This window comes from Candoia aspera, chromosome 1 (genome assembly GCF_035149785.1).
Source record: "Candoia aspera isolate rCanAsp1 chromosome 1, rCanAsp1.hap2, whole genome shotgun sequence".
Lineage (NCBI taxonomy): Eukaryota > Metazoa > Chordata > Lepidosauria > Squamata > Boidae > Candoia > Candoia aspera.
This window is the reverse complement of record NC_086153.1, coordinates 20,789,199-20,813,905: the sequence shown is the minus strand read 5'-3', so window position 1 is coordinate 20,813,905 and position 24,707 is coordinate 20,789,199. Positions and strand designations below refer to the sequence as shown.

The 24,707-nt window shown below is 43.4% G+C and overlaps 1 protein-coding gene across 1 annotated transcript; it reads left to right on the top strand.

The window, feature by feature from the left end:
* The first annotated feature begins 1,203 nt into the window (after positions 1-1,203).
* Positions 1,204-21,583, top strand: SMTNL2 (smoothelin like 2). Its single transcript, XM_063299356.1, has 9 exons — positions 1,204-1,910; positions 12,911-12,998; positions 14,162-14,350; positions 15,638-15,727; positions 17,598-17,661; positions 18,804-18,974; positions 19,702-19,819; positions 20,032-20,183; positions 20,461-21,583. Exons 1-9 carry the CDS (start codon positions 1,479-1,481, stop codon positions 20,585-20,587), a joined length of 1,431 nt encoding a protein of 476 aa, XP_063155426.1. The 5' UTR covers positions 1,204-1,478; the 3' UTR covers positions 20,588-21,583.
* Positions 21,584-24,707: the final 3,124 nt, after the last annotated feature.

The window sequence follows — 24,707 nt, the reverse complement described above, 5'->3', positions numbered from 1 at the left end:
ACACGCTTTTAAATCTCTTTGAGGGAATCAGATGTTGCAACTCAAAAGGCAATGCCTCTATAAGAAGCTCATCACAGACATCTACTGTTCCTCTTACTATTGGTTTTTTTTTTTTTACTACATCCTCCTGAAATTATTCTACTCTTCCTGGTCCTCTTCCTCCTCCTCCTTCTTTTTTGCTTTCCTGATCACTTTACACTTTTCTGCCAAAATTTGTGTTCCTATTTGTTCTCCTCATTAAGACAAGCTTTCCATTTCCTGAAAGAAAATTCTTACCTTTTACAGTTTCCTGGACACTACTAGCTGTGCTGGACACTTCCTGGATTTGGTTGACCCTTTCTTCCACCGTAGAATAAATTTTAAACAACCACCTGGTACTATGAATAGATTTAGCCCTTTTTACATTTCCTTTCAGTCTCTTACTGACCTTTATCTTTGCATACAAGGTACCTGTTCGTACAGCATCTTCCCCAGCCATCACAACATGCTAACTTAGACCAAAATAGGGTTGCAAAGTTCAGCGTGTTGTGAGAGCCCAGCCACTGCATTACCATCTTGTGTGAACCATGCAGTTATTAAATCGTAACTTGATTTAGTTTTAGCACTGCAGGTTAAGAAGACCTGGCTATGTGCCCGGGCCTCAGGTACTGAGTGTTGTGCTGGTTGTGCTGACACTGAAGGTTTTTAATATCTCTTGGCTATTTATATTTAATTTCTTTTGTATTGTTTTGTTTGACTTTTTTATGATGGTTAGCCGCCCAGAGTCACTGGTTTGAGATGGGTGGCTATATAAACAAACAAACAAATAAGCACAACAACTGTGTTCTGCAAACCTAGAGTTTGGGTTAAGGCGCTGGGTGAGCCAGACATTGCATAGTTTAATGACTAAATTAAACCATGTTCTGAATACACTGAACATAAATTAACCAAAAGAGTTTGATTCATCCAACTAATCAAGGTTAATGCTAGCACGTTGTGTGAATGCAGGGGCACTGTCTTTACCTAACCTGGCCAAACACGTTGGGTGAAAGCAGTCTACAACACAACGCGAGAACGCTCGGTGCCTCGGCGGCGCCTCCGAAAGGAGAGAGGCGGCCACTCCCCCCGCAGCCACCAGCTCGGCCCCAGCCTCAGACACGGCCAGTCTCCCCTCCTCTCCAGCTCCTCCTCCGAAGGGGCGGTCTGCGGCTAGGGGGAAATAGCCGGGCAGCACCGCTTGCTCTGCCGTACTCCTGCCCAGCCCCTATCACCCCCTGGAGACCTTCCTTTTGCACCCTCCCACCTGCTCCTTCCGCCCAGTCCAGCCGCCTATAAAAAGGGAGGTAGGCGACCGCGAAGGAAGCGACAGAGTGTGGTTTGCTGCTGCCGAAGGCGGGCATCGCGCTCGAAGGGCTCGGGTTAGACCGGCTGATCGTGTCCTTTGGACGAGGAACTACGCTTTTTTGGGGCAAGCAGCGGGACCCATTTGCGGGGCCGCCATGGAGGTGAGCGCGGCACGGACGTCGTCGAGCGACATCGCGGACCTGAACAGTCAGGACGCACAGACGGTGTGCGAAGCGCTGGGCCGCTACGAAGAAACGCTTCGCGGTGCCGTTAAGGAGATCCACGTGGATATCCAGGTCTTCAAGAACGGCGTGGACCGACAGGTGGCCGAAGTGTTGCGCTTGGCCAACCCGCTGGCCAGCTCCGTAGCCGAGCTCCAGCAAGAGAGTCAGCAGTTGCGGACGCAGGTCGAGCACTTAGCCCAGCAGGTGGAGATCCTCAGCCGGGCAGCCGGGCTCCCGGACGTCTTGGTCCCCAAGCCCGTATCCCCGACGGCGTCAGCGGCATCGCCGAAGCTGGGCGGCGGCGGCAGCAGCAGCAGTCGCTTTGCTAGCCACGCTAAACTGCCCTTTTCCATCAGGAGTCAGGTAAGTGTGTGGCAGGAGAGGGGGAACGCCGTTTGTGAGACAGCTGCATGCTAATATCACTTAATCGTTGAATTCCCACCCTGCGTGGAAGGGATTCCTGGCGCGCTGCTGAGCCGGTCGGTCGTTCGCTCGCTCGCTCTCGGCCCTTGCACCCCCGAGCTTGGTCAGATCTATTGCTTTTCTCTCCCATCCCCCGACCTCCAGCGCCCCCTTCCCTCTTTTTCTTCCCTGTTTACTGCGATTCCCCTCCCTCGGTGCGATTTGGCTTTTGGCTGCGGCTCCACCCAGAAGGTCGCAGATAGGAGGAAGTGGCTGCCGTGCGCTCCGTCGGGGAACGTCCCGCTCTGCCCGAAGATGCCACGCCCCCCCGCGAACCTGGATCTTCTGAGATTAACCGAACCTCCAGGGTGGAGCAGTGGGAGTGGTTGAAGGGGCAGCTAGATTATCCCTTTCTGCTTTGGGGTTTTTCTCTTGGGAACCCATTTGGGTTCCATGTTGAGAAGGGTGGGTGGCTGGGTGGGTGGGTGGAGTCTGCGGGTCTTTTGCTGCGCACAGGGTTTGCGGCAACTCTTTTGCCCCCCCCCCTCCCCGTATTGTGGGGCGGGAGCGCTCCCTACGGGTGCGTTAACTTCTTGCGCATGACTGAAACGGCGCTAAGCTGCGATCTTGTTGCTGCTAGGCGGGGCGATCGCGGGATTGGAATTTGGGGGAATTAGAAGAGGCAGGTCCTCTGCCGTCGCCCAGGCAAAAAGAAGCCATCCTTAACCAAGCAGATTGTCACTGAAATAAAGCAGGGTTTTATTTCAGGTCAAGCTTTCCTAATCACAGACCTGATTTCATCACAAGTATCAAACTCTGGACCTAGGAAAAGTACGCCCTTAAGCATGGTCAACCTCCCAGCTTGGAAGGGTTTTCAAGACATGATTCCTCCGTGAAAGAGGTGGAACAAGTCCCATCTCTTGAAGGAGAGACGTTTAGCCAGGAGAAGGGACAAGTAAGAAGCAACGGGGTCTTTGTCTTCAAGTATTTTAAAGAGCTTTCTTGTACAGAAGGGGCAGATTTGCTTCTTGTTTCAGAACCAGTGAGTCCATATTACAAGGAAGGGGTGGATAGGAGAGCTCGGTTAATCACAAAACCTTATGGCTTTTAATGAAATTTGTTAGTCTGCTAAGATGCTACTAGACTCCTGAAGTAAGGAGATCCTAACTGATATAATCGGTTTGAGAATGGAGCAGATGGTTTTGTTCCACACTAGGTTAGGCTAGGTAAAATGGTTTGCAGTTCAATGTGTTATAGAAACACAGCAGGTTGTGTGAACCAGGCCATCAGGTTAAGCCATAATGTGCTTTATTTGTTTGGGCCTAATATGCTATGTGAATATACCAACCGGGTTTGTGTTTTGTTAACCAGATACATTGTATAAACCCAGCCATAGTCTTGCAAGGTGGTGATTCATTCACTAGAGTCCTTTAAAGAGGAGGCTGGGTGCCAGGACACAGTGTTTTCTACAGGAAGGGGCGAATTACACATGACCTTTGAGATGGCTTCCAACTCTGATTCCTCTGTGGTTTTGTGGTTCCTGGCTTTCTTCTTTTGGTCCCAGAACCTCCCCCCAACCCCCCGACAACCCCGTCTGACTGGAGCAGCTGCCTCCTTTCTCTGGTTTAGCTGGTTTCCAAGAGATATTTGAGGCTAAAGCAGTTGTGCAGGCATCTGTCCAGTGCGGAGTTGGCCTCTGTCTGTTGTACTTCAGGTAAGGGTGCTTTAGACAAGCTCCTTTCTCTCAACTTCTCAGGCTGCAAATTGACTGTGTTTACCCAGCACCAAGTCAATTAAAGACCTAGTGGCTGCTATATTTATTTGCCCAGTTTGCTACAATGGTTTTGTGTTCACCTTAGCTATTTTTTGAGGCTTAATATGTTGTCCAAAAGTAACCAGTTTATGATTTTGAGGGAACCTAGAGAATGGATTAACTTTGTAACTGAGTTCAGTAGGTTATACAGAGACAGCCAATAAGAAAATTACACCTGGATTATCTTTTGGTGCTCTTCCAAGGACAGTGGAAAACAAGAACATGGCTCATGCTACTAGTTCATCCACGTAATGTTTTAGAATGAGGGGAGACCACCAGAAAGCCTTCCACTCAGAAATAAGCATGCATCTGAGATTGCTTTGATGGTGTACCATAAAGTAGTTTTTGACTCCTAGAGCCCACATAGATAGATTTTCTCCAGGACAAATGGTCCCTAACCTGGCTTTTTAGGTCTTCCAACATGTACATATTGCCACTGTAACTGAGTCCATCCACCTTGCTACTGGTCATCCTCTTCTTCTCTTTCCTTCTACCTTTCCTAGCATTAGAGCCTTTTCCAGAGAGCTAGGTCTTCACATAATGTCTTCAAAGTAGGATAATTTCACTCTGGTCCTTTGTTCCTGGAGTGAGAACTTTGGGTTGATTTGTTGAATGATCCATCAGTTTGGGGGTTTTGTGTTTGTTTGTCTGCCCATGGTATTCTCAGGAGCCTTCTCCAGCACCGAAAGTGTCAGTACGCTTCCTATCCTGCTTCTTCAAAGTCCAACCAAATGGCTGAAAACCAGGCTGCACAGCTTTTGGTAGTTGGGGATCCCCCTTAACATGCTTTGGAAGGTGAAGGCTACAGTAGGTTGAGTGGTAATGTAAAGTGGGAAGGGGAAGAATTTCTCTCCCTTCCCTGGTGATGTGAGGGGCAGTTAGAAATTGTCTTCATTTTTTCCCTTAAAGTAGGATAAGTCTATATTAGATTTTAGATACCATTTTCCATGTTTGTTGTGAATTGCTGTACAGTTCCTGGGGAACAGTGGGAAGGTGCTTCTGGAGCCAAAAACAACATTCAGTCTTGTATCTTAGGCTGTTTACCTCTGCTTTAAAAGCTGTCTGAAAGGAGCAAGGGACTCACAGGATTATGTCTCCTACATAACTCTTTTCAAAAATGGAAAAAATATTGTCTACTAGAGTGCTTTGTCCACACCTATCAGACTGAGGGTAATTTATCACATACTGGATTGTGTTTGTACAACACACCCAACCTGGTTTCTGAAGTAGTCCATTTTCTGCATTTGGAATATAGATTGAACTATAAACTATCCCAAATATCTGCATTTGCACAGCATGTTAAGCTACCAAAGCACTTACTAAAATTTGTTTGTTGTTTAGTCGTTCAGTCGCCTCTGACTCTTCGTGACTTCATGGACCAGCCTACGCCAGAGCTTCCTGTCGGTCGTCAACACCCCTAGCTCCCCCAGGGACGAGTCCGTCACCTCTAGAATATCATCCATCCATCTTGTCCTTGGTCGGCCCCTCTTCCTTTTGCCTTCCACTCTCCCTAGCATCAGCAGCTTCTCCAGGGTGTCCTGTCTTCTCATTAGGTGGCCAAAGTATTTCTGTTTTGCCTTTAATATCATTCCCTCAAGTGAGCAGTCTGGCTTTATTTCCTGGAGGATGGACTGGTTTGATCTTCTGGCAGTCCAAGGCACTCTCAGAATTTTCCTCCAACACCACAGTTCAAAAGCATCGATCTTCCTTCTCTCAGCCTTCCTTATGGTCCAGCTCTCGCAGCCATATGTTACTACAGGGAACACCATTGCTTTAACTATGCGGACCTTTGTTGGCAGTGTGATGTCTCTGCTCTTAACTATTTTATCGAGATTTGTCATTGCTCTTCTCCCAAGGATTAAGCGTCTTCTGATTTCCTGACTGCAGTCAGCATCTGCAGTAATCTTCACACCTAGAAATACAAAGTCTTTCACTGCTTCTACATTTTCTCCCTCTATTTGCCAGTTATCAATCAAGCTGGTTGCCATAATCTTGGTTTTTTTGAGGTTTAGCTGCAAGCCAGCTTTTGCACTTCCTTCTTTCACTTTCATCATAAGGCTCCTCAGTTCCTCTTTGCTTTCAGCCATCAAAGTGGTATCATCTGCATATCTGAGATTGTTAATGTTTCTTCCAGTGATTTTAACTCCAGCCTTGGATTCCTCAAGCCCAGCACATCGCATGATGTGTTCTGCGTACAAGTTGAATAGGTAGGGTGAGAGTATACAGTTCTGCCTTACTCCTTTCCCAATCTTAAACCAGTCCATTGTTCTATGGTCTGTTCTTACTGTTGCTACTTGGTCGTTATACAGATTCTTCAGGAGGCAGACAAGATGACTTGGTATCCCCATACCACTAAGAGCTTGCCACAATTTGTAATGTTCCACATAGTCAAAGGCTTTAGAATAGTCAATAAAACAGAAATAGACAGACAGACTAAAATTTGTACGTTGTATAAATGCAGCCATTAGATCTTCAAATGACCTGGTTAAGTGTGCTGTACAAACACAGCAAAGATGTCTCTTTGCCACAGTTCTGCCTTGCAAATTATTCTCTCAGCAAAATGCCAGGGCTCAAATTGGAGGCCATGGTTATGATAGGAAAAAGGCACTCTACATATGCTTCAAGTAATTTTCCTCCATTTTTCTTTTTGATGTACTCCAAGACACAACATAATAGATATACTGTTCAGATACTAATCTGACCTAGGGTTGCAGCCTGGTGTCTCCTAACCTCCTGAAGACAGGTGAGATCCTGTGAGCTTATTTTTCAAAGCCTGGGCTGCAGATGGCAGATGTAGTAATTGGCAAGAGCTTTGGACTTGAAACCTTTTAAGTATCAGTCACTTATTTAGCCCCTAAATAGAAGGATAAGTGCTTGTTTGGGACATGGTATCCTGCATCCATCATCTACCAAGGACATTTCTCAAACTGGAGATGAAATGGAACAAGGGGCAGCCAGTCCCTTTAAGAGCACAGAATCCTCTGTCTTTCCCTTTAAGATTTATTAATTCTCCTTCTGCCGGTGTTCATATACCCAACCCCAACCCCCCACAAGCTTAATATATTCCTCCAACATTCCCAAATAGCTGGAAATAGACTCCTAAGTGGCAGGTGGTTCTTTGTGAAATGTTTATGAAGCCAAATGCAGCAGAAACTAGATAGAACAAACAGACAGACCTATCATTCCATTTCTTTTCAGGCTAAGCAACATTGTGCAGAAAAGGAGCAAGAAATAATAAGAAAAAAAATTAAAGGTATGAGATAAGAAAAGGAAACATAGCTAAAAGAAGTCTCACTAGACATTCCATGCGTAGTTGAGAACATTATCAGCCTTATTTGTACCTGTGCCACATGTACCATTCCCTACTAAGCACTGGATTCAAGCCCCAGCCCATGAGAATATAACAAGATCCCTGCTGCTGAATTAGCCCACAAGGCTTATCTAAAAATTTCATCAGCAAGGCAGGAAAGCAACAACCCCTTGACTCTACAGCATTTGACAGTCCATGGCCATGTTTTCTGGCAGTGTTCATATGCCACCTTTAACCAGATCAATTAAGTACCTAGCAGCTGAGTTAATTCATTAACCAGGTTCAACACATTCTCAGGGGAGGTAGGTGCTAAGTGGCTCTCTTGTTAGTAACTGTGATTTGATCCCCTTCTTTCCCTGAATAAATGTTTTTAAAAGCCTTATCAAGTAGTGGCCTTCATCCCATTTTGTGGTGGTTGAATTCCAAACATTAGTCATGTATTAATGGATTAAAAAAAAAAGATTGCTAATTTCTGCCCAGTGAAGCTGGTGTGTTGGACAAAGGGGGAAAAGGCTGCCATAGCCCACTTTCAAGGGGTTATGACCCTCCCCTTTAACCCTTTTCTCTACAGTATTTAGAAATGAATTATGGGAACAGTCAATGCACATTTAGGGAATGGTCAGCAAACTCTAGACATCTTTGTTTCTCTGGCCAAATACAGGCTAGCCCCTTCCTATAAATACCTGCAGAAGCCCCATTATGAAATGCTGTTTGTTTTGCTTTAGAATAGGACTGCAAAAAATTCAAATGGCCACTGAGGAGCCTCTAAAGTGCAATTTCTTTGCTGACATACAGCAGTTTTCTGGATTTTTGCAGCCCAGATCTGGTAGCTCCAGGATCTGGAAGTAGTTTCAGCCATGAGCATTTGCTGATGTGCTGAACCATTCATTACTAACTCACAAAAGCTATACCAGTATTGTTTGAAATGTTAATAAAATTAAGGGGAGCCCGGAGTGCCCAACACCACTTCCAAAATGATTGCCCAAAAAACTGCAGGGACTTACCCAGGCAGTCACCAGGAGACAATACTGCATCTTCAATGTGAGGGCCCAAACATGGTAACTCATGGTAACTGGCTTACATGAATCCTGGGTTCACCACTTGACTATCATGTGTGCTCAGAGGAATCTGAAGAGAATAGGGCTGCATAACAACTGAATGTATAGTGTTGATAAAAGCCTGGCTGAGTGGGCCTAGCAAAGCTCAAGTTTGCATCCTGACAAAGGATGTGATCGGTAGTTCTGGGTGGGGATATATACCCCAAGAAAGAGCAGGTTTGTAGTTTAGGAACTGTTACTAGATTTACAGGTGATTGCTATGATGAGAGCATTTTAACAACTGCAGCTATGTGCCAGCTGGGGCCCTTCCCAAGGTGGCCAGGTTATCTATGCTTTGGTTACCTCCATCTTAGCTACTGGGATCTTGCTTAGATGAACAGGAGAGGGCCTTGGAAGATCCCCAGCTGCCAGAAGCTGAGCTATCTAGTATGCGGAAAAGGGCCTTCTCCTCTGAGGAGCATATTCCCAAAAAGATAGGTTTGGCTTCCACTTTGACAATATTTAGGAAAATGACAACATTCATTTCTTTCGTCAAACTTGTAATTATTACTTGGATTGGTTTTAATAATATTGATTTTTATTTTGCCTTCATTTTAATTGCATTTAAATTAAATTGCAGTTTTAAAATACAGATTAAAATGTGCTTTATGAACAGAAGATATAAACTAAAAAGTGAGAGAGTGAGTTAATATTATTAATTATAATTATTAATGCTATTATATCACTGATGCTCGAACTGATGGTGTTACCTAATTGGGTAATGAAACGTCTGCAAGCAAACAACCAAGCTCTGGGCACAGTTCAACTTTGAGCTACAGATATTCTCTTCCATTGGAACTATATCTCTTGTTGCCTTTAGAAACTGGGAGGAAACAAGTAAAAAACCCAAACAAATGAAATGGGAGAGCTGGGCTATCTTCCTTTGGCTTTCTTACTCCTTGTTTTAACAGTTCTACATATCAAGGCTGCCACAATTCAGAAGACCACTAGATGGCAGCAGAGTGATCCTGGAAACTCTTAAATCCTTGCTGCCATCAAATGGTCATTCTGATTTTTGCAACCCAGATATAGTAATCCTATCCTATCATTGGCACAAATCTCTTAAGGTCCGTAGGGTTGTTTTGGCTTGTTCTGAGCCATCCCAATTTCCACTACATCTCTCTTACATGTTAGCTGTGGTCATATGACCTGCAAGATTAGCTAAAAGGAAGTTGAGAAGTACCAGATCCAGTATCTAGTATGAACCTAGCCATTGTCCTCCCATGTCATGCAAACCATTATGTATAATAAGCTTTGTTTGTTTGTTTGAATACAGCATGTTATTGAAACAGAGCAACTGTCTTATCGTAGTATTTAGCATGGTGTGTAAACCCAGCCACATGGTTGGCAGAGATCTGGACCACCAGGGTAAGTGCTGAAGTACCATCACTGATGCATTTTTCTTACGCTCTTGATTGCCTAGAACCTCCAGCATTGTGCCGATGAATGGAGTGGCTGTTCATATCTGCCCTTCTTCCCAAAGTTGTCTCTGCAAGGTTTCCTTTAGTCATCAGACTAAAACCTGGCTGAACAACCACTGCCTAAAGTCTGACTTCCATTGTTTATTTCCCTGGCTAGAACGTTTTCCTCCTTTGCGCAGCCTCCAGCCAGAATCTGGTGTGGATTTCTGGAGCTCAAGCTGGGAAGCAGTACACTGTGCGCTGTATTGTTCAGGTGGCTGTGGCTTGGAACTCTGGTGGGTGTCGTGACTACTTAGCGATGATGTCATCCTAAGGAGCTAGGCCCCATTCCTGGCCTTGGGGAGAGGAGAAAGAGCACTGGCAGCTGGAGCTCCCTTGAACTGCCATCAAGTGCAATAAACATCCTCTCCGTTTCCATCAACTTGATTAATGGCTTTTCTGGGGAACAGTCCTGGTGTATGTTACGCCAAGTGGCACTGAAGGCCGACAGCTGCGATGGGGTATGAAGTGAGGATTTTTGAGGGATGTGTATTTTGTTCCCTCAAATCTCTGGTTGTCTTGTGGGTGATTCCCATGTTGGTTGGAGCTTAACTCCAGCATTTTAATCTCACTGGGATGTGTGATGATCCTTCACCCTTGGGAACAGCTGGAGTTAAACTTTCTGTTCAGGAGCGAAAAGATCAGACTGGTTTGGATGCCTGTTTAGGCCCAGCATATAACTTCAGCAGAGCTAGTCATGTTCCCTTGGCTTTTCTTTTTTCGGCTCCAGACTAGTTTTTATGATGTTCTGGGAATGTTGCTCTTGAGTGAAGTTTTATGTCACCATTATGGGCCTCATCACAATTTCATTTGATGCTTTCATATGGAAAGGGCTGGATTTAGGGCTGACCTGGGATACCCCCCCCCTTTCTCTTCTGCCTCTATCCTTTGTGTTTTGTGGTACTGTGACTACAGGAGGATCCCACCAGCCAGGTGAGGTTAATGATTAATGATTAATGGCCTCTATAGTCCATGAGCCTTGATGGCAGAAGACACTACTCAGGGCTCTACTTGCAATAGAGTAGTCAGAAGTCCATTTCACTTGCTTTGCTGTCCCAAATGCTCCTTTTTCCTTACCTGGCTGACAACATGAAGGGCACTGAAGAGATGCTTGCTCCTTTAAAAGGAAGCATAATACGTAGCTATAACAACCGTCACTGTTTCCCCTATATTCCACACATTTCTGTGCCTGGACATTGTTTTCTGAGCTGATATTGTGGATAGAGAAATGGACAACCTGGCTGTTGCTACTGAGAAAATGCTCTGCATGTGCTTAGGTCTTTTGTAGTTGTTCCCCATGTGTCATGACTCAATATTAGAAGCAAGTTTTAAAATCAAACCCTAACTCCATATATATGCATTTTGGAAGTTTTATTTATTTATTTATTGTATGGCATAGCAGTTTGGTGTTCATGCTGCTTTTTTCTTGCTGGGAAATCCTTGTGAGGGCCAGCAGCCAGATGTGCAGACTATTTAGCTGTGACAAGTCACATTGCCTGGGATGCACCATGAGGAGGCTAGTCTACATTGCACCAAGTTGGGCTGAGAGAGAGAGACTGGCCCAAGGCCACCCAGCCGGCTTTCATGCCTAAGGCGGGACTAGAACTCACAGACTCCTGGTTTCTAGCCCAGCACCTTAACCATTAGACCAAACTGGCTCTCAGTTATGAAGTAATATATCTTTTTATGGGATGATGTGAGTTTTGGTCTGATAGCCTGTCATTCTGACCATTTGTTTCTGGCTGGAACTAAAAGAGAGAGAAAGAGGAATAAGATGTTTTATTTGGGTCCTAGATTTTGCATGTTTGAAATTAATTTTGAAATTTATAAACAGTACTAGTTTGGAAATGAGAAAATAGCTTGTAAGATCAGGCTTTATTGAATAAACCATAACTGTCTTTGAAGGCATTGTAACAATATAGTTAACAACAACTTGCACATGTCTTTTTCTCTATGTTTATTTTTTCAAAGGTAGCAAAAGCACTGCAGAGGTGTAGATAGGGAAATTTGTAGCATTGTGGATGTAAGCTAATCAGAGCTGTGAACAGCCAGATTGTGTTACAGGCTTGCAGAATTAATTTTCCTGTGTTCTGACAGGAACCCTATAAGATGGGGCCTAATAAATTGCTGAGGGTTGAGTTGATGGGAGCAGCTTTTAATTCTTATAAACAGGGCTGTCTGTAGGAGGTAAAAAAATGTCAAGATGCAGCTGGGACTGTATTTTTGAAGCCCCGCCCTTTTCCAATATACATCACTGCTCATACAAAGTGTTGGGCTTCAATTGCCTGGTCACAGCAGCCATCTTGAGTTTTCTGACCCCTCCCAATGGATGCCCCTGCTTGTAAATTAAGAAGTAAGCAAGTCTGTTTCTTGGGTGGTTGGATGGTTCAGAATAGTCTCTGCTTCAGAAATGTTGCTTCTTAGCACCTGATGTGGGGTAGTGGTCAGTGTAAGAAATGAATGGATGGCCACAACATTCTATCCAGGCTGCAGGCTCCCATCTCTAAATGTAGCAGCCACTGATACTTAAGCCAAGTTTAGCCAATAATGGCCCTCTCCAGCAAAGCAAAAGCCCAGCCTTCTTCAGTCCCACTCTTTTAGTATGGGGGATGCTGGTTTGAGGGCAGACTTGAATTCTTTTAGTCAGACGTTATTTCAAACTTCAAACACAGTGGATGAGATTCTATTAAAAATTACAACAGGGAAACTGAAGCAATTGGTGTACAGGAAAACAAATCAAATATACTGTTCACTGGGGGAAAAGCCTTTATTCTTAGCCTCAAAGGAGATGGGTTTAGACTTAATAACATCACTAGTACCTCATACATATTGTATCTATTCTCGCTCTCCAATTGTTTTTTTAAAAAATGTAGCTACAAATGCAGAAGTACATGTTCTGGTAGGATGGCTTTAAGCCACTTACTTAGATCACATATTGCATTAATCCATAGGTTGTATAACCCATATTTTATTGAATAAAACACCCCTGAAAGCCATAAACCAGGGTATGTAAATCACAATTGGCTGGGTTCCCAGAATTGACTAAGCCATAGTAAAGTTTGTTCTTTTGGCTTTGTGTATTTTGTGAACATAGCCACTAATTCGCTTTTAGAAAGGCTAAGCACTTCTCTTTCCTTTCAACGGTGCAATGCACCCCTCTTCTTTTTGGCAAGCTTGGGAACTGGGGTGTTCCAGTTTTGTAGCCATCTGCTCTCTGGTGTTTTCTATGCCTCCCCCCAGTCAATGCTTGTAACAGTGTGCATTCCCTTCTTGCTTTGCAGAGTTTGGACATTGAGGATGAAAAGAACTTTCTGAGCAAACGAGCTCCTGATTCAGGCGTAATTGAGAATGGGCATCAGTTGTCAGGAGGTAAGGAAAGGAAGTCCTTTTAGTGAGAATACAAATCTTTATCTTTTTCTGTTGTGGTGAGAGTTAAACTGGCTTTTGGGGTGATGTTGCACAGGTTGTGGAAGTTTGGTTCACTCTCTTCTTCCTGCCTCTGGATTACAAGAAGAAAATGTCCATTTAGGCTAGGGATGAAATAAAGAGTGTCTTCTAAATCACTATTTTTTTTAATGTTTACCATGTTGAGCTTAAACTAAAAGCCAGGTGGATTGCCAGCTTTCCATTAAACAACTTATAACAGTTCAAATTAAAGTAGTACTTCATGTTTTGGGAGGGGGTGATTCTTTAAAAAAATGTGATTAAGAGCATCATATGTAGTACTCCTCATTGAGCGACTTCCTCAGTTTAGCAGCCATTCGCAAATATGGTAATAAAAAATTCATTTTCCGACCAATGCACGTATTTATGACCAAATGTTGTATGCCTGACAACAGTGCACGCTGGAGTGAGAGTAAGTCTGGTGCAGCTGTACAGGAACTTTATCTGAATGAGACAGCAGCAACCAATGATCCTCTCAGCATCTCCCTCTCTTAGTGTTCACTTAGCAACCATTTTGCTTAACAACCTGGTCATTGGAATGGAACTTGGTCACTAAACGAGTGGGTATATAGAAATTATTACCTAAATAAATATTAATTTTTAAAATTAGACACTTACTGAAAAGATAAAACAGCATAAACAAAGTCATGGATGTCATTTAAACAAGTAAAAAAAAGTTTAATAGTGATTTGTGAATCATTGAACAAAGCCTAGATCTTCTTGGATCCATATCTAAACATACTCCAATAAACATCAAAAAATAGAACATATGAAGCTATACAGTCAGGTGAGAGTTGTAGATTTGTGTTGTTGTTGTTTACATGCTGTAATAAGGCACTTACTTGGCCATTTGGACTGAATTGTCATTCCTTACTCTGCTTGGAGTCTCATGTTTGTGGCATTTGAACTTTCAATACGTGATATTATTCTAAGAAAAAATAGTATTTAGGGGGGAAAAATACACTTCCTGGGAAAATTTCAGGCAGTCTAGAATTTTAATAAAAAATTGATCCCAATACAGTCTTGCTCTTTTCCCCCGCAGGCCTGGCTAGGCTCAGCCAAGAAACACTCTTCTCTTCCCTTTTCAGATTCTCCTCTTGAGGCGCATGCTCCAGCAGTGACTTTGCGGATGCCGCACCAGCCTGTTACTGCAGTAACCAGAATATCAGAAACATTTTCAGGAGCAACTGTTGGATTGCCAGTTGTGCCAAGTGCTCCTGGTGGGCAGCAGAGCAACACTCATACTGAGGCTGTGTCCAAAACATTGACTCAAGCAGGTAAAATAATGGATGACCTGGAGAAAATGATCCCCATTTGTGCAATTCTAGCTGTGTAAAGGTATCTATTAGTGCTATGCACCCTTTGAAAATGATTTGGAAGAAATGCTTTGAACTTCACATGAACACACTGCCTCTCCGCAGCTCATTAAAGCAGCTGTCTTTTCTTCATGCCCTAAGTAACTATCCTAAGAGTCATATGATGAGTCAACTCTTAAAGTGGGAGCACTTTTATTCAGGATTCTGGAGACACCCTAAAATAAAAGCCATGATTGCTTTAATGAATAGTACAGGTGGTCTTTGCTTAACAACCATTTGTTTAGTGATGGTTCAGACTTACGATGGTGCTGGAAAAAAACGACTTACAATTACCTTGCAATTATGACCGTTGTAGCATCCCCACAGTCACCTGATCACGATTTGGGTGCTTGGCAACCAGTTCACATGTATTATCATTGCAGTGTCTCATGGTCACATGATTGCCATTTTCAACCTTCCTGACTGGCAAGCAAAATCAATGGGGAACCACATGAATTGTTTAATGACCATGTGGTTTGCTTAACACCCACAGTGATTTGCTTAATGACTGATGCAAAAAGGTAATAAAATCAGGTCAGATTCGCTTAATGACAGCTTCGCTTAGCAACTGAAATTCTGGTCCCAATTGTAGTCATTAAGCGAGGACTACCTGTAGAGAGGTTCTCTACAAGACCCCAAATATTTATGGATGATTGAATTACTGGAAGTGGTCTTCATAAATAAACCAGGACTATCCCATTGCATCCATTCCTAGGAGGGCCATTTCTGGTACAAGTTTTTACACACATCCCTTTAAAAATATGTTTTGTTTAGAGCTATATGTGTGGGGGGATGTTTATGCCTCAAGTAACCCTTTGTGGGATTAGAGTTTCAGTTGGGTATGCATGATTTGGATTTTGGTGGTGAGGAAGGAGGACATGGCTTTTTTGTGCATAAAAGTTGGACTTTTTTTTTTTTAATAAAAACATTAGGCATGTTTTTGTTCTGGGAAGTGTTAACTTTGAGTGCATTCCCACAATATATTTAACTTGGTTACTAAATTAAACCATTTTCTGGGTCTGCACACTACATAGAAACTCACATTAATCAAATGGACTGTTGGGCAAGTGCTGACTTGTTGGAATGTAGCCTTTTGATATGAGGGACCTAACCAGGCCCTGATGGATTAGTGGTCTGATTTGGAGCTGATTTTCTTCTTCTGTCTCTAAAACAAAATCACACTTTTTCTCTTTGCAAAAAAAAAAATAGATGTGAAAGGTGCTAGCAGTTCAGTCCTGAGCACTGCGAAGAACTGGAACCTGAGTTCAGTGAGGACAACAGGTGCTTCCTTTACCTCAGGTTGGCAAGTGTGGTTGCATACATTTTCCTAATTTTTGAATAATACTTCTTTGTACTGTTATACCAAGGAGGTGAGTTTGTGGCCTGGTATGGAAAAACTGACAGGATAAATAGGTTTCCCAAGTCCTCCATGTTCAGGTTTCATGCATTTACTTCTAAAGTGCAGCAGTCTTTCTGCAAATACTGGATGCAGCCCACCTGATGCTTATATCAGGCAGACATGTTTGGGTGAAGGACAGGTACCCCAGACTGAAAGATGAACAACCTGGGGACAAAGAGGATTATCACTGATATATAACTTGCAGAATTAATTGGGCACGTTTGCACAACATGTGAAGCCTGGTGTAAAGGATGGGTAACAGTCCTCCCATTGAGTACTGTGCCAGGTGTCATGACATGCCACAGCCACATATAAAGATATTAAAAGTTGTATGGAAACCAGGCGGCTTGACTAGGCTGGAAGCAGAGGTGTCCACAGGATCAGAGGATTTGGGCTAAATGATAAAAAGAGCCCACACTGTTGTGAAACAAGCTCTGCCCCTTCTGTTTGTGCATTGTGTGGAATTATAGTGCACATACAAAAGGGGTGGAGCTTGCAGTGTGACAGCACAATGCTGTTTTCGTCATTTGGATGCCTCTGGTCCTAGGCGAACACGCAGTGGTCAAAACTGACAAGATGGCAGACTCTTTTGGTGCATGGTGAAGACATGGGCTGCTCTTCATCGCAACACTTCCTTCCTGCTGATTTTGACACATGCCTATGGTGTCTCATCAGCTGAATATAGCGCTTTTGCATTAATATGACTCAATGATAAATGGGCTTTGACCCCAGGCATGGGTGTCTGCAGCAGGTTCCACAATGTCAAAATGGATGCAACAGGGCATTTGAAGCCTTGCCCTTGTTCGCTTTAATTATAATAATATCAATACTATTCGCTTCGATTGGTGCCCTTGTTCATCATGTGTTGTGCGCCTCACATATGTGTAAAAGGGATGGGGCTTCCATCTCCCGTCACTCTCACCATGTTGATGTCATTGACCTACCTCTGCACCCACCCCAACCCCAGATGCCACTGAGAGAGACACTTAACTGGCCACTGTAAGAAATAATAAGGCTGTGCATGATTCAGAAAGGCGGACTGCTTCAGAGCTCGTGTGAGAATGAGCACAGCACCCCTCTGTTATTTTTAAAAATAGGCTCTTTTTTCAGGCTATTTATTATAATATTATTAATATTATATTAAATACATATTATATTAATTGTATTAATTATTATATTAAAACTGCTGCTGCTTTAAGAGTTGCTTTAGTGGGTCAACTTCTTAGGCCCATCTTTTTTTCAAGTTCATGCAGGGGCCTGAAAATGATGCAGCTGCTTTAATTAGTACCAAGGCCCAAAGCACAGCTTTGGAATCATTTTTGAAGCCCTACAAAACACTGTGCTGAACTGGAGAGCTTTTGATGTAGTCCAGCAGAGTTGGATGTTGGTATGGTGGCCAATAAAAATCTGCAGTTAATTTTTAGGAGATTCTCAATACATTTGTGCTTAATCTTAATAATATAAGCAACCCTCTTAAGAGAATTATCAGAGCACTTTATATCCTGTAAGAAAACAGATTAATGATCAGTTTGTGTTTCCTGTGGTTGTAATTCAAACGAGAAACCTACATAGTAAAGAATTCCTCTCGTATGACATTTGTGGAACGATCTCCAGCACCAATGAATTGCAAATCCCAAGCTCCTCACTATTCAGAGCATAATTCCATTCCCCCCACCCTGCCTTGGGGTCAGGCATTCCGCCCACCCCCTCAAAAAAATGCTGCAGGACAATGCTCTGGAAGAGAGCCAATTTCTTTAATTTTCTGTGCAGAAAAGTTTTCTTCGGGGACAAAATCCACATCGACTATAAACTATGGAAGCCAGTCTAGTGAAAGGTGAGCATTCTTGGATTTGCAGGTATCTGCTCTTTGGGTTGTATTGTAATAGGGGCATAGCATGGACATGCTCTTGGGTGGAATAGACATTGCTGATCTGCAGAAAATTTGTACCACTATGAAATGTGCTGCCCCCATTGCCTTTTCTACCATATGCTTCCCTTTTCTTGCACTATTTCCAGTCATTGCAGTACCCTGACTTCCCACCAAGGTAATGGGTGATAAAGCCTAGTAGATTTTACACACTTTGAAGCTGCCCTTGGGTGGTGTTAAAGTAAGAAGGGAACCATTACTTCAACACCAGTACAGCTAAGAACACTTAAGCCTATGTAACTCAGAAGCAGGGAACAAAATAGATGCAGGGTCATGGGGGTATGGCAGAAAAAGTTTGTTACAAGGCAGTGGTATATGCAAAGATGAAACTAAACTGATGAGACAGGTATGGTAACATCACCGTGCAATGCCATTGTTCCATACTTGTTTCCTGATGTCTAATGCAAGAGCTAAGTCATAAAATTTGCATGATGACATCCTTGTGCACATGTTGTCATTTGCCCTCTGCTTTTACTCCCTGCAAATGCCATGTGCCAAGAGATGCTTGTGCTTTGGTTAGAGGCCAGTGGGGAAAGGTTCATTAATTTGGTTTGTTTAATCATAGTTTATTGACTGAACTATATTTAGCTGGGTTCTCACATCACATTAAGCCATAATGTAGGGGATAGGTTTAGCACAGTGTTTTTTAATTAGGAAAAACATAAATGGGAAGCTAGCATGTTACAGAGCAAAGCTCCAGCCCCAGGTATAACCTTTATTTCCAACAATGCCTCTGGGCCCTAGATGGAAATAAGTAATAAAACAGAAAATAAAAATGATAAGAGCTGCAACCCATTCAGGCATAACTTCAGCTTTTTGGTAAGTTGTTGTTTTTTACTATGCACACCTGCCTTGGCCGTGTTCTGAGAGTGCCCATGGCATGGTCTTTAAATTTCAGATATGTCCACTGGTCCAAAATGTGTATATGTAGGGGATCTGATTTAGCAATGAACCCAGATATGGGGTTGCATCTCTTTGGGAGAACCCAGTGGGCCAATCCTTTGCAATTGTGTTCTCCTGAAGGGTATTTTCTCTCTTTTGTGGGACAGTGTCACCACAAGCCAGCAGACCCAGGCTTCAAAGTCCCACTCTCCGCCTTCTTCGGTCCATCGGCAAGTGGAAAAGCGAAGGGAGCTGGTGAGATCTCAGACCCTGCCCCGGACCTCAGAAACACAATCTAGGAGAGCACTCTTTGAGAAGTTCGAACAGGAAAGTGGAAAGTACGTTGTTCCCTCTGGGCCTGGCTCAACTTTCAGAGGGTTGGTTCAGGGAGGATCTGAAGGTGATTTAAAAACAGCTGTCTTAAATCAGGTCACAATGTCTAGCCGGGTGTTTCTCAGCCTTAGTGACTGGAAGACATGTGGACTTCAACTTTTTCTTCCAGTCACCAAGGTTGAGAAACACTAGACTAACTTACTGGTTTGGACTTCCTTGTCTGTAGGAACAAATTTGGCTGTGCCATAGGCCCTATTCTGGTAAAAACACATCAGCTTAGAAGAATATAAAATTGGCTAATCCTCAGTTGAGTATAGTTCCTGCGTTAGTTTCAATAGTTAACTTAGGCAGCCTCTTTAGTTGACACAAAACAGCAGACATCTTTGCAATGTTCTGTAACAGGCATGCAGGAAAAAAAGACTGAAAATGAAAAAAAAAACCCATTTGTTTTATTTATGCAAATTCAGGGGAGGAGTTGAATAGGGGAGAAGGGACTCATAAGGGAAAGTAGAAGCCAACGCTCCTTGAGATTTCTGATGTTCATCACATTCACAGGAAAACAGTATTCAAGGGTCTTCCTTAGCCCTGAAAAAGACAGTTCCTCTGTGATGGAATAGGAAAATTCTGGGTAAAGGTTGAGTTTTTTTGAAGGAGCTGGTTTTTTTCATTTAAAATGCTACATCTATAGATGACAGTATCCATCTCTTCTCTCTGGGTCCCTCGTTTGTCCAGGGGGAAAGGTGTGGGCCGGGCCAAACTCAAGAGATCCCAGAGCTTTGCGGTGGCCAGTGCCAGCAGCATCAAGCAAATCCTCTTGGACTGGTGCCGTTCCAAAACTATCGGCTACAAGGTAGGTAAGGAACTCTGTAAATTGCATCCCTTTCCCCCTGCTTCAGTGTAATCCATCGTGGATCCATATGAGGTAGTGCAACTTCTGGTTCCTCACAGATACTTAAGTTCATGCTTCTAGATCTCCAACCCAACTCTGTCAGATCCTCATCCTGAATTACAGTGCTTGCATTCTCCTTTTTCTGCCCTGCCACCCTACCCCCTGCCCCCCAGCACTTAGATCTGCAGAACTTCTCCTCCAGCTGGAGCGATGGGATGGCCTTCTGTGCACTGGTACACTCCTTCTTCCCTGAAGCCTTTGAATACCACACGTTGGACCCCACCAAGCGCAAGGAGAACTTTGAACTGGCATTCACAACAGCTGAGTAAGTAGGGTGCTACCATCATGGGTTGTCTGCTGCAGACTCTGCTGCAAATTTGTACTTCTTGCACAGAGCTCTTAACTTTCCTCAGTTAAGAAAGCTACTCTTTTAAATCCATGTCTGACAATGAGAAACATGAGGAAATGAGTTTTGAAGAAAAGTTTTGTAAGACGGTGGGTTGGTAATGATCCCCTGGAATTTTCCTTCATTTTCTCAGTTCCCAATTTTTCCTCTAAGGTTGCCTGCCTTCCTAAATCTGATGCCTTGCCTCCCCTTGTAGAAAAATGGCCAACTGCGACCGCTTGATTGAAGTGGAGGACATGATGCTGATGGGCCGCAAGCCAGACCCCATGTGTGTCTTCACATATGTGCAGTCTCTCTACAATCACCTTCGGCGCTTTGAATGAATCCAGGACTGGCTGCCTTGCCCCACGAGGGCTGTGACTCTTAGAATGGGACTGATCTACAGCTGCTTTAGTGCTAATGTTTGGTGCTGCTACACAGCTGCTTGCATCCCTGCCCAGGGAAGTCCCAGGCCGCTGGACACAGCCATAAGCCAAAGAGAAAGAAAAGATAAAAATGGTCATGGTTCCAAGGCAGCTAGAGCTCTTGCTGAAAAATGATAGAAGGCCCGCAGTTCCTTCCTTGTTCTCTCTAGGCAGCTGTGAATAGAGATTCTTGTTCCAAGAATTTCCTTTTAACTATATGTGCAAGCTGACTTGACCAAATTGACCTAGATGAATAATTCAAGCATGATTCCCTCTTTCCCTCTCATCCTTCCATAGATGTCTCTCAAAAGTCTATATGCCATGTCTACCAGTTATGGACAGCTATGCCATTAGTTGCTTTGTATTATGTCCCCCTCCTTTACCCTGATTCCACTTTCTTATGCTCTGGAATTCACCTGGGATAGATTAATGCCTAGAGATGGCTTCCAGTGTGGATAGTTTGAAGGCTAAGTTCTGCCGTGGGCAAATTCTCCTATCATGGGGGCTTCTTGAGCACTGGTAGATCTCAGCCTGTTTCCAAAGGCTGCAGTATTGAAATCTGTTTTCCTTCAAACCAAAAGACCTGCTTGTGCATTAAAAAAAGGCTCTTGCAATAATAAAGTACAGTAACCTGCATGGCCACAACTGACTCTTCACCACCACATGCTCCAGAATTACTTTTCCCCAGCATGTGTTAATCTCTCATCTCAAAGCTGCATGCTCAGTCCTGCTTTGAACACACCCGAAACTGGGCTCAAGATCCCAGATGTGAAAGAAATGACCCAGTTAGGCAATGTTATCTGATACTGGAGCAGGTATTGGCAATCATGTGAGGGGTACCAGACTTAACATTTGTGGGGATAGGGAAAAGAAAGCCCACAAAGAAAAGCACAATGAGACAAACTGGGTGGGGGAGAACTTCTATATATATATTTTTCCCAGTTGTGGAGGGAGTTTATTTTTAAGAACTATATTTTGCCTGTTAGAGGCATACATTATTTTTGTGTGTTTCCCTGCCAGTTTTCATCAAACATAGCATGAGCAGGCTCTGGGGGATGCAGAAAAGAGGGTTGTGGGACACATAACCCAGAGTCCTGAGATTGCTTACTTGCATGCACAAGGACCATGCACAGGGACACTCTTATAGGCAGATTGCTAAAATTCTGCATACTACTTGCATATCTTACTCTTCTGGCCTTGAAGGAAGGAGGAGAATGGCGCTTGCTCTTTGTAATACGCATCAGACAGATCATCCCAGGAGGTGATTGCCAGAAAGGAAACTGGTTACAGTAAGAGTCCCACTGAGTCTAAAATGGGTTGTATTTCAAGTAACTGGTGCCAGATACATCAGTCCTGGTGCATGCTGGCTGTGAATTCTGGACGGCACCAGATTGGAAAGGGTCCTCCTAGAAGCATTTGCTGTTATGTGGGTGAATTGTGCTCAGTACTGCAAGGAAAAGGCTCCAGATCTTCCAGGACTATCATGGCTAAAATGGAGTCACGGTTCAGGTTACCCTGGGCTGGGAAAAGTGTTTACAGCCATCCTTAGGGATTATGTTGTGCTTAAACCACCCCATTAGAAAAATGGCCAGCTAAGGTGTGGCACATTTCTAGCCTCAGTTTTGGGATAGCTTTTCACATCTTGAAGCTATTTTGAAAAAGGTCTCAAGTGTTGCACAAGAAGGTTTTGCATGAAAATCAAGTTGCCTGCTACCAGCATAAGCCTCTTCGTACCGTATGACCAACAAAGCTGGTCACTCCTTAGGGTTGAATAATTATTTCTGTACTCTGGAGAAAATAGCTTGTCTCAAACATCCTTTGGATTTGGGGCTCAAACAAACTCTAAATCCACCACTGACTGGGCTAGGCTACTTGAACATTTTAATTTCCCCTTGATCCAGTTAACGGTATTGTGCAATTAGGGCCAGTGTGACATGCTGCCTAGGTTCATGCAGTTTTCTAAACCCAGATTAACAAAACCCAGCTGCTGGGTTCGCATAGCATTCTGTGCTCAAAGAAACCATATGATGGCTTTGCTTGATGGCCTGATTCACACAACACACCAAGGCAATGGCAGAGTCCCCAGAACATATTAAACCACATTCTACATAATTTGGCTTCATCTAACAACATGTATGCCTGTATGTATTTGGAGGAGGGCAAGTATGTCATAAATCATGACATTATGCAAATGAGGTAAATAATGTACATCAGACATGACATACTTTGATGGAATTTGCACCATTTGTATGATGTCATGACTCATGTGATGTCATCCTGGCTTTTACCTGACGTCTATGTTTGGAATCTCAGCCACTCGGCTATCCTGAAGCAGCAGGAATAGGCATGTGTGTGTTTTGGGGTAGATTATTTCTGCTTTCTAGCTGTCTGGTCCATACAACTCTGCCACTACTTACAGACCTCCATCAACTTCTTTCCAAGATGTTTCCCTGCACAGGCAATAGCTTGCTCAGAGCTGTTTCCTGCCTTGGGGCTGTACGGATGGCCATTATAAAACAAATAAAGTGAAGGCAGCTTTGTGTTTGGTCCTTACTCATTTTATTCTTAGAAGCAGAATGCATGAACTTATAAACTACAACTCATAAGATGACCAATCAATTTGAAAGACTGGAAGCAGATAATATACAGTAATGGCGTAAGTGTTAGAAATGGCTGATCTTTGTGGAGTGTTGAACTTCAATAATGATTTATTAGATGATGATTTAATGTAGCCACCCACTCCAGTGGACTCTGAGAAGGGATAGATGCAAAAATGCATTCCTTCAGATATTTTAAGTATCAGGTCTTTTCCTGTCTAAAATATAGCTCTTATATATGACCTTTTCAGCAATAACAGTTTGGTAAGGGAAGGGGCAAATCCTTGTTTGTTCTTATGCTAAGGATACATGTTGATGTTTACTACAGTACTTGGGTCTTTCCCTTCAAGGCAATCCTGGCTATTTCCAAGGCTCTTTCATCAGGAGCTCATGCTTTGAAATACACATACGCACACACAAAATGTGGGAGATTGGAAATGTGTGTATTGGAGAGTTTATATCATTTTTGTGAAGAGAAAATAGACCTTAGCACAGCCAGTTTGGTCTAGTAGTTAAGGCACTGGACTAGAATTGGGGAAATCCGAGCCTTATCCTTCCTTAGGCATGGAAGCCAGTGGGGTGACCCTGGGCCAGTCACTCCCTTCAATGCTGGGAAGAAGGCAAGGGCAAACCTTTCTGAAAACGATGCCTGGAAAGCTGCATGGACTTATTCATGTACTTGCCAGAACTCAAGAGTGACCTGAAGGCCCCCTCCCCTTCCCTTTTAAAAGGAAAATGAGATATGATGGAAGTATATAAAAGAATGAAAAACCTGTTCTGTCACCTTTATGTATGGATGGAATCTCAACACCAAGCAGAAGATGGATGAGATTTTCTTGTGGGTTTTGCACTTCCTTATTTTTGGCTTCCAAAAGCTGTGGGATCAGTGAGAGCGGTAACTTGAGTAGGTGGAGTTTCAGTCATTTCTTCCTAGATTTTCAGGGGTGGGGATACAGAAATAATTGAATTAATGTTGAGATTTAAAGGCTCATACTACTGAAAAGAATCAGTGTCGCTACCAATTGTCCATCGAGCTAAACGAAGCCCCCCCCAACCCGCCTTTTTCATTGGCTGTTTCGTTGATAGAACCACTAATTAGCCAATCACATGTTAGCTTAGTGTGGTGAGACTCCCACCCTTGTTAACTTCTGTTTCAAAGTAGCGTGCGAACTCCGAAAACTGGTTAATTCATTAACCCGGCTAAATGTGGATACTGTTAGTCACCTGCTTGTGTGACACTTAACCGGGTCAGTTGAAGACAAACAGTTACATTCACACAATATGTCAAACTTGGTGGTTATTAACCTGATCTTGTTCTGCAAAGCCAGACTCTTCGGTCAGTGTATGATTCATTTAAGTGTGTAAATACTGAATATTGATAAACCCAGTAACTAAGCGAAGCGAAGTTTGGTTAAAGTAAGTAGCCATACTTAGGAATACAG